Source organism: Nestor notabilis, unplaced genomic scaffold, assembly GCF_000696875.1.
Source record: "Nestor notabilis isolate BGI_N333 unplaced genomic scaffold, ASM69687v1 scaffold14352, whole genome shotgun sequence".
Classification (NCBI taxonomy): domain Eukaryota; kingdom Metazoa; phylum Chordata; class Aves; order Psittaciformes; family Psittacidae; genus Nestor; species Nestor notabilis.
In genome coordinates, this window is record NW_009919784.1 from 1 (window position 1) to 10955 (window position 10955).

The following is a 10955-nucleotide window of genomic DNA, read 5'->3' on the forward strand; positions in this document are numbered from 1 at the left end:
CGGGACTCTCCACGGCCCCGGGCGGTTCCCGACACCCAGGCATGATCCCGTTCCCGGCTCCTCTCAGGTTTGGGGTGAAAGGTGCGCTTTGGGACACGGCAGACGTGGAAAGAGTACAGGCCTCCCTCCTCGCAAAAAAACATTGCCAGCAAAAAGAAGCAGCCTTCCGGCACATCTGCTGCTGCTGCTGCTGTCTGGCAGCCAAGAGCGTGCGGTGGCGCTCTGGGGCTATTCCATACTCCACATGCTTTTATACAATAGCGAATGGGGTTTACCTCTCCTTCCCCTTGCTCTACCCACCCCCGGCTTGGTTTAATTTGTTGTTTTGTGTTTTTTTAACATAATTTTAAAGGAGGGGAGAACATCAGCATGTTACTAGCAGAGCTTGCTAGGGGATAAAAATAACGCACCTTGATAAATAAAAACAGAAATCGATCAAATTGTGTTTTGAATCCGTAGTTGGTTGGTATATAAGGCTGTTTCTGATCATCCTGTCCTTTATGAGGCGAGCCTCATTTCAATCTCATGCTTTGCTTGTTTTTCTTCTGCTCCGTTAATAAAATGGGTCTTTTCCCAACCTCTGATAGTTTCTCGGCTTTGGATGGTCAAGTTCTTGAACTAAATGGAATAAAATAAAATGCAGAAACTCTTCTCATTGCAGCCACAAGACGACAACTGTTCAAAGCTGTTTGTTTTCAACAAACTTGAATTTGGGGGGCTTAGCTGATGAGTTCTGCCAGTTTAGTAATAGCAGCTTTCTTAGGGGCAACCAGTGTGTGGGAGTTCAGCAATGAGGAGTTCAGTACACTTCGCCTTGCACTGCAAGGATTCTTAGAATTAGAGGAAGAAAATGTGCAGGGATCCAGCAGTGCCTGTGAGGGGTTTTGAATGTTCATGCAAGGAAGCTGTAAAGACAGGCTGTTCCTTGATGTTTACAGTTGTGCTACCCTACAGTGCTTATGTTGTGAGAATGAATGTGCAGGGAGCAGAATAAGGAACCATGGTTGCTAAAATGTGTCATTAATAAAAAATAATTGAATATGTCTTAAGATGAAGATTAAATTCAGAGAAATGCTTTAAATGTAATAATTAGATACTTTCAAAATCACACCTCCTGTGCAGGCAACACAGCTCCTTTCTCTGCGCTTGACAGTTAAAAATGCTTGGCATTTCATAACTGGAAGAGGTTTTTAAGCATGCTTTTATGTCAGGTGCTTTTCAAGAGTGTAATGGTGCTTATGTATTCTTTAGGAAATGTCAACCTTCTGCTTTGGTAGGAAATTCTTATTTATTATGGAACATGGAAAAGTTTTTCTTCTATGTTGCAGACAGCTGTGAATGAGATGAACACAGGAGTGGTAACAGATTTCCTGATGAGTATGTGAATACCAGTGGGGAGCACAGGGATGGAGTCTGGCATGGAGGAGATCCCAGTTAAAGTCGCAGTTCGAATCAGACCTCTGCTTTCCAAAGAAGTACTTCATAACCATCAAGTGTGTGTGCGATTAGTCCCAAATACACAACAGATTATTATTGGGAAGGACCGTGTCTTCACTTTTGATTTTGTATTTGGCAAAAACTCAACCCAAGAAGAAGTTTACACGGTTTGCATTAAGCCTCTTCTAGTGTCATTGACTGAGGGATACAATGCTACAGTGTTTGCGTATGGACAGACAGGTTCTGGGAAGACTTACACCATCGGAGGTGGCCACATTGGTAGGTTGTAGAAGGTTTTTCTTTTCAGGGTTTTTCTGAACTGGTGAACAGTGTAGTTGTGCAACGTAAATATTTAACATATAGCAGATGATGCTGCAAAACTTTAAGGTATAGTGAGTAAAAAGGTAGACTAAAAAAAATAGCTTCCAAAGTTCATGTGATAATTAAACTGTTCTAAAAACAAATTCTCCATAAATTCACTTTATCTAAGAAACAAACCAGTTTACAAAGCGCTTTGTCTCATTCCCCATTTTTAACATGCAGCTTAAACTAGAATTTCTTCCTGAAATGCAGTGTTTTGGAGATTCTTGCTGTGTTTATCTTACCTTGAAAATGTCTGCTTTAGGCAAGCAATTGTTTGCTTCCTCAATCTGGTTTTCGATTGTTTTTTTTTTTCTTTGAGAAATTTCTGTGACAACATATAAATATATGATTTAAGTCTTTCAAATGGATATAAATAGATTATTCTAAATATCTTGGTAGTTATTAAAAATCTTCCTTTTATTTAGAATCATAGAATTTTTTAGGTTGGGAAAGACCCTTAAGGTTATCAAGTTCAATCATTAGCCTAACGCCACCAAGCTCACCATAAAACCATGTCCCGAAGCACCACATCTACACATCTTTTAAATACCTCAAGGGATGGTGACCCAATCACTTCCCTGGGCAGCCTGTTCCAATATCTGATCATCCTTTTGGTGAAGACATTTTTCCTAATATCCAATCTAAACCTTCCCTTGTGCAGCTTGAGGCTGTTTCCTCTTGTCCTGTCACTGGTTACTTGGGAGAAGAGACCGACCCTACCTCACTACAGCCTACTTTCAGGTAGTTGTAGAGAGCAATAAGGTCCCCTCTGAGTCTTCTCTTCTCCAAACTAAACACCCCCAGTTCCCCCACACAATCATAATGAGTAGGAATAAAGAAGAAGTCTATATCCTGATAGATTTGAAGTAGACTCCATATTTCTCTTAACTTCCATGACTATAACATTATGCAATTTAGACCTTAACTAGGAGTCCCATATGCAAACATTCTGAATCTCACAAAAACAAACGTTTACAGAAATCCGTGGGAACACTGAGCTCTTCAGGTTCCTTAGTATGTTGAGTAGCAGATCTCACAGACTTCTCTCAATCTTCAATCTTTTGTGATTTATGTGGCAAAATGACTGCAAGCTCCTGTGACATCTTTGCTTACATTTTAGCATCAGTTGCAGAGGATGAAAAGGGCATAATCCCACGGGCTATTCAGGAATTATTTCAGCACATTTCTGAAAACCGTAACATTGACTTCCATGTGAAAGTGTCTTATATAGAGGTTTACAAGGAAGAACTTCGAGATTTATTGGATTTGGAGACCTCTGTGAAAGAACTACATATCCGAGAAGATGAAAAGGGAAATACAGGTAGGATTTAAGTTCTAAAATTTGGTGTGTTGGGCTTCAGACATGTGCCCAAGTTATTCTTGGCTTCTCTTGAAAGAGCTTATTGATTACTAATACTAGAAAAAAAGTTATCTTTTTGGCGTATAAACTCAGTTTAGCTGATTTGAAGCAATTTTGGTTTTAGATGCCTGTGAACAATATATATGTTCCATCACAAGTGTCAACAAATTGTAAAGTAGAAATACAGTATTGCTTCTGCAGATTCTGTCTATAAACACAATAGTGTGTGATTATTTGCTTGAATAAGTATTTTACAGTTAACCTTTGCTTCTCCCTTCAAAATTATAATTGCTAAGCTGCTTGTACTCTAAATATCTGCCTGCCCTTTCACTATGAAATGAGTGGAAGAGAACATTCCATCGAGAATAGCATCTGATATTTTTTGGAAATTTTGACATTAACACTTATCCTGTAGTTCTTCTGTCCACCATATGAAAATGCTAGGAGAATCCACAACAGGGAGATTTTATTCTGAAACTGTATAATGTTTTTTGCTTCTTTCCGCATGTCATTCCCCCCACACACATATTCTTTGTATTGTAATTGTTGTGTTTGCTCTAATATTAATATATTGTTGTACTGTTATATTGAGCTGGCATAGTTTTCTTATCTGTAGCTGGAAGAAGGCACAAATTCAGCATAAATCTTGCAGACAATATCATTGCTTCATAAGGATCCCAAAGTATATAATATATTTTAAATTGTTTCTCTTCTTCAGTACAGTTGGAGTCAATTTCAGTAGGAGTTTTTCCATACTTCATTAAAACAAAGGACAAAAAATACACTCGGTGGAGTACTTGGTAGAAGTACACTTCCACATTATTAGTTTACTAATAGGTAACTGTCCAAAAGGCCCAACTACAAAAGCTACGTAGAAGTTCTGTTTGTATAGTCTAGGAATCATTTCTACTATCTACTTGTTTATTTTTAATCTTGATTTTGTTTTGTACTGATTTTAAACTGGCAAAATATCCTTTGAGCTGATTTTGGTCATGCTTGTCGTAGATAGCACTAGGTTGCAAATTGCATATGGATATGGCAGTGTGTGAGTAAAGCTGTGTACTGTGTTTAAGATACTATTTCAAATGCTGTGACACGATATGTCCATACATTAAATATCTGCTGGTTTCAGATGTGTTGTACCTTATGCTTTTCACATGTTGTCTTATTTTTCCATAGCTATATGCTATAATAATGCAGGCTTGTAGGTTTCTCTAGTATGTGCTTATAGTTTGACCTTTCCTAATTGCTGTAAAATTTTGCTGAAGAGTTTAAAATTAATTGAATTATTCCAACTTACTTTGGTTTGGTGTTTGAAGTGATTGTTGGGGCTAAGGAATTCCAGGTAGAATGTGCAGATGAAGTGATGACCCTGTTGGAAAGCGGCAATGCAGCTCGTCACACAGGAACAACACAAATGAATGAACACTCTAGTCGATCTCATGCCATTTTTACCATCAGTATTTGTCAGAAACGGTCTGTAGAGTCTCAGAAAAATACTGATGCTGCACAGAATTCATCTTGGAAATCGGCCGAGATGATTGCTTCGAAGTTTCATTTTGTGGACTTGGCAGGATCAGAGAGGGTGACAAAGACTGGAAATACTGGTGAACGCTTCAAAGAGTCAATTCAGATAAATAGTGGTCTGTTGGCCTTGGGAAATGTCATCAGTGCCTTAGGAGACCCAAAAAGGAAAAGTGTACATGTTCCATACAGGGATGCTAAAATAACTCGTATTCTGAAAGACTCACTTGGAGGAAATGCCAGGACTGTCATGATAACATGTATAAGTCCATCCTCATCAGACTTTGATGAATCTTTAAATTCGCTCAAATATGCCAACAGAGCCAAAAACATTAGAAATAAACCAGTTGTAAATTACAACCCTGATCAAGACCGGATTGATGAAATGGAACTTGAAATCAGATTGCTTCGAGAAGCTTTGCAGAACCAGCAAGTCAATAATCAGTGTTCACACAACGTAAATCAAGAAAAAAATCATATCAGTTCACTTGAGGAGCAGCTCACCCAGCTTCAGGTTCAATATTTCAGTTATAGAACTTGTGTAGATGAAGCCTTCCCATTTCTGGTTGATTTGAATGATAATATTAGCTTACAAAGAAGTCAGCGGGACAGGTTGCAAAGCTGGATTACTATGGTACAGGAAGTGAGGAAGGAAGATCTCATGATGCAGAAAGCTGACACAGGAACTGGAACTAGCCAAACACCACATCATACCACGATTCTTCAACTAAAGCAGGAACTAAAGAAATTCCAGGTATTTAATTAAAAATTGATTATTTAATGTAATGGGTTTAAACTTAAACAGGTGAAGTTCAGGTTAGATATAAGGAAGAAGTTCTTTACTGTGAGGGTGGTGAGGCACTGGAACAGGTTGCCCAAAGAAGTGGTCAGTGCTCCATCCCTGGCAGTGTTCAAGGCCAGGGTGGATGGAGTCTTGGGCAACATGGTCTAATGTGAAGCATCCCTGCTCATGGCAGGGGGGTTGGAATTAGATGATCTTAAGGTCCTTTCCAACCCTAACTATTCTATGATTTAAATAACTGTGTGAAAGAGCAGACTGCTAAAACTTTAATTCAGTTTTGAAAGATGTAAACTGCTACACTTACTTGTACTTAATTTGATAATTTACATTTAATTCACAATCTTGTATAATTTTGTGTAATCCCTGTGATATAGCTTTATTTTAATGGGTGATTGAATAGAAAATCATTTAATTGATACAGAAATAATTAAAGTAACGTTATATTTTGGCTAGTCAGTTTCAAGATGATTCTATGAGGCTGAGCTGTTTCATCTGCTAGATTTTTGTATTTAGGTCTGGCCAGGATGGAGTTAATTTTCTTCATAGCAGGTCGTTGTGTGCTGTGTTTTAGGTTTGTGACCAATACAATACTGATAACTCCGCAAGGCTTTAGGTCTTGCCAGACCGTGTTTGCACATGTCAAGGCTGTCTCTGCTTCTCCCTCTGCCACTCCAGTGGATAGATTGGGGGTGCATAAAAGGTTGGAGCACACACATCCAAGCAAATGACTCAAACTAACCAAAGAGATATTTCATGCCATACAACATCATGCTCAGCAACTAAAAGAGAGAAGAGGAGGTTTAGGGAGATTTGCCCTGTTTTGTCTGGGAACTGGCTGGGCATCAGTTACCCTTGGGAGGTGGGAGGTGATTGTCTTTGTGTTAGTTGGTTTGTTTTATTTTCTTTCCCTCTTCCTCCATTTCACCTTTACTACTGAACAATTTCTATCTTAACCCACAAGTTTTCTGTGCTCTTCCTTTGCTCTTCCCCTGTCCCACTGAGGTTGGGGTGTGGGGGATTGGGTGAGCAGCTGTGTGTGCAGAGCTGCCTGCTGGGGTTAGCCCACAACCTTTTGGCACCTGATATGTGGCTCAAGGCCTTCAAAATAATAACAAATTTAATTAGAGTATGCTAGATTAAACTTCTAGCTGTTATACCTGATTAGTTAATTGAGTGACTGCTGCATATCACGATGTTGATGTTTTCCAGTTTTGCTGTTTAGTGTGTTATCACTTTGTTTTCCTTTGCTTAGGAGAGCTATGATAAAACCACCAGCCTTCAGTCTAATCTGATATTTGGGTTTTACAAAGCTATGGTAAAACCTTCAGCCTTTAGTCTAATTTGGTATTTGGGTCTTACATACCTATGATAAAATCACCAGCCTGCAATCTAATGTGGTATTTGGGTCTTACATAGCGATGATAAAATCACCAGCCTTCAATCTAATGTGGTATTTGGGTCTTACTTAGCTTGTGTCCCAGTACTCCAAGAACCATCTCATAGACAAAAACAACTATAACTTTCCTTCTTTTTTTTTAACCTCCAAGAGACATTGTGTGGCAGAAGGAAAGAATAGCAGCTATCTCTTCCTCTTTCCAGAATAGGTTTTTATAGCCTTGATATAATGGCTTTTCAGGCCCTTCAATATTCTCATGTAATCAGACTGTTCACACTGGTGTGTGGTATGTGATCCTGATTTTTATTATTGTTTATAAAGTTAAACAACTAATTGAGGATGCCACAGAGGAATATGCACTAAGGTGATTAATCCCTGGAGTGGCAGAGTGTATGAGAGGAGTTAGGTAGGTGTGTAGGGCTGTTACTGGCTCTGACAGCTTGGGATTTCAAGCTGAACAGGCTTGTAAACCTGCAGACTAATACACCATTTGAAGGAGAGCAAGTGAAATACAAAAACTTCCAAAGCTGTACTGGGACCTGGCCTATGCCTATCAAGCCACCGTCCAGTGCCATCAGAGATGCAAGAGGGTTTCCCGATATAAAAGCCCACAAATGGGCACTGAGGTCTCTTGCTCTGAGGCCTAAATGGGCAAATGGGCACTAAACCAGAGACTAAACTCTCAACTGTAATAGTTGCTTCTGTAGTCAAGAAGAAACAGTGGAAGCAAAAGTCAACTCAGTAAGAGAAGACACAGCGCCTCCTGAGAGAGGGAGAATCAGAAGAGGCAGTCTATTCTTTAGCAGGACAGGGGAGGAAAGAGACAGAAGTCATAAGAGACGGAAACTATCCAGTCCCTATCCATGACTAAGCTGCAAGATAGGTGGAAAGATTTTGTCTGTGAGCAAGATGAACAAATTGCTACCTGGTTGCTCCAGTGCTGGGATGGTGGGGCTAACAGCATGGAACTAGAAGGTAGAGAGGCATAGCAGCTGGGCTCCATGGCTAGGGACTGTGGGACTCACAGAGGGATTGGAAGAGGGGCAGCCACCCACAGCCTCCAGAGTTGGCTGTTATCAAGCATTAATACAAGGTTCCCTCTTAGCGAAGACTTTGTAAGCCAGTAAGGCTAGTGGACTACTACAGAGGAATGTATCCAGTGTCTAAGGGTATTAGCAGTGTCAGAGGTAGTCTACAGTGACATGGCCCCCAGGAATGACATACAGTGAACACAGTCTGTGTGGCAGAAGTCTGTACAGAGTGCACTGATGTCGTGCATCAGCAACCTAGCCAACATGGATTGGCCTCGAATTGAGGCACCAACTTTGTACTGACTGGTCTGCCAGCTCCCGCAGTTTGAAGAGAATCTCTGTTCCCCCTTCCTGCTCTTGGTCTGCATCTCAGCTGCAGAAGGACTGTTCCACAAGGTGCAGCAACTCTAAGAGAACGTGGATAGTCTCCCTCTTTGCTCATGCAGGCCAGTATTTCAGCTACCACAACTTGGCCTTTCTCTGCTCAAAGGAAAGGGAACCATAGGCACACACCATGTGCCACCCTGTGGTTCTATCTCTGTGACTGTGGGGAGGATATGAGGAAGTGGGATGGTGCACCTACGTTGGTTCTGAAAGTCTGTGTACATGAACTGTGGGGATTCTTAGCATGCAGATATCTCATGAGGATCCTGTCATGCCAGAAGCTCCAATTAGCTAGTGCTAGACAACCGCCTAGGGGGAGAAGAGCTCTCAGCTTTCTCAAGCATGATGTCTCTCCTCACAGAACTGACACACCCAATACAACTGAGGAAATATATTCTGATTTTAGTTAGGTATGTTTAATACAATATGGACAATATGCCACTTACTTTTCTGTCTCTTCATCCTGCCCCACTCTGTCACCATGCTAACATTTGTGCTAGCTTTTTTTTTCCTGTAGTTGGCTCAGCTCTGCATAATGATACAGCACCTGTAGTGGACAGGATACACTTGTCAACTATGCTTAGTAGAAACATTTGCATTGGTACACAGACTTTGGAAAAAGTTCTGTTCTCTAAAGATACCAGCTTCTTGAATGCGTTCTTAAAAGCTGTTCAGAGTTGTCTTTTCTTGAAAGAAAGATGTAGGTAAGCTAGTGTACGGAAGTATCCAATTTTAGAACAAGACATGATGTTTCCATACTTCATATGGCTCCTACAGGCCTTCTGAAAATTAATATTTGAAAGTCTCCTTTGATTAGTATTGGATTATTTATCCACAAGAACGTCTGAAGAAGCATTCTTAACATTTCTTTAATCTTTAGGCTGTTATCCAAGTCGCAGAATGAGGACAGCTGTCCTTATTTTTGTCATCTGAGAACTGTATTAATCTTATGGTTGATGCTGAGATCTTATGGCTACATGTCACAGCACCCTAAAGAGAATAATTGGATTTAGATGTTTACTTCAGTAAAGTGGCTTTGGTTATGGGTACATTATTTTCAAGAAAGAAACTTGTCAGAAGAAAATCAGTAGTCCCTTTTCCCCAGCTGAGCTTGTATTTTATTATGTAGCAGGCTCTCATTATGGATGAAGAAGTATTTAGCCAGAAGAATCATGAACTGCAGGTATTGCAGAATCGGATAAAGACATTACTACAGGAAAACGAAGAACAACTGCAATCTTTAAAGGAAGCTCAAGAAACTCATAGATTACAGGTATTTTTCCTCTGGTACACATTACCTGTATCTGTATTGAACCATCCTTCCCTGTATGAATGCATTCATTATTTCGAAGATAGGTCCCTAAGGCTTTTTTTTTGGACTTAACTACCTGTCAATCTTATGGGCATTTTGTTTGAATTAGAACTGTGTCACTTAGTGAGTCGAGTTTATCTACTGGATGATGCACAATAGTGTGATGGCTTGTATATCAGCCTAGCTGTGTCACAGCCTTCCTGTGTAACATGAGGTGAATCGTTCGCTCTCTCCACGCCTCGTAAACACATACCTGTCTCTCCGGATGTGTGTAGTTTCAAGACAGTTAATGAATTAGGATTTTAAAGATCTTTAAAGATTCTTCTGATTTAAAAAAAAGACTATATAGATCTTGTTGGGGGGTTAGAACTAGATGATCTTTGAAGTTTCTTCCAACCCAAAGTATTCTGTGACTCTATGATTCTAAGAGGCTGTTTGGACCCTAAAAATGCCTGGCTGGATCCTAAACATATTTTGTTGTAGCTTTATTAAGAATTAGAGTGTTTTTCCCTTTTGACTTTATAAGACAGAATTTAATCCTAATTTTCTGAGCATTTCCTATTGGAGAAAACTGAGTGACATAACAGAAACACTGCTTGACTTCTTCCTTCTCTAGCTTGCTAGTGAAATTATGATGGGTAGGAAATGTGTAACATTTCAAGATCCAGGAGACTGTAAAAAGAATAGTTAATAGTCTCCTGGTGTTGCCTGTTATGTCAATGATAGATAAATTGCCTGACTTTTGAGAAGAGAAAAGCATGGCTAGCTAGTACTCTCCTCCTTATTCTACTTTTTCTCATTTTTCCTTTTCTTTGCCGATGGCTTGAGGAGAGTCAATGAATGAAAGGTAAGTATACTAGTCACCATCTTTTTCTTTTCTCTGTCACTTTCTTTTCTGTCACTTCTGGCTAGATCAATTTTTGTGTTTTGGGATTTTTTGGTTGGGTTTTTTTTGTTTTTTTTTTTTGGTTTTTTTTTTTTTGTTTGGTTTGGTTTGGTTTTGGGCTTGGTTTTTTTTCAACCTGTACACCATAGTCTCAACTGATTACACTGAGATAGTACTTATATAAATTCAGGAGGATACAAGGTAGAGGTGAAGAACAAAAACAGTCACAGTGTAGGTAAAAGATCATGCTTGTTTCAGTTTCAGAGACAGGGGAGAAGCCTGAGAACTCTCAGGCACCATTTTGGTACTTAATCCACTAAACTGTCCCTTTTGTTTAAAACCGGATAAAATAGGTAGACTAATAAAAGGCAAACACTTCTGTCAAATATTTAAAGCTGTATTCACAGGAATATAAGTACTAATAAGTATTAATAATATATATTCTATATATTATATATAT

The 10955-nt window shown here is 39.5% G+C and overlaps 1 protein-coding gene across 1 annotated transcript; it reads left to right on the forward strand.

The window, feature by feature from the left end:
• Positions 1-1406: 1406 nt before the first annotated feature.
• LOC104402495 (kinesin-like protein KIF27) lies at positions 1407-9570 on the forward strand (the record flags this gene model as incomplete). Its single annotated transcript, XM_010010381.1, has 4 exons — positions 1407-1716; positions 2921-3121; positions 4480-5438; positions 9427-9570. Coding segments are annotated over exons 1-4 (1614 nt in total), but the record flags the coding sequence as incomplete, so codon positions are not given.
• Between the last annotated feature and the right edge of the window lie 1385 nt (positions 9571-10955).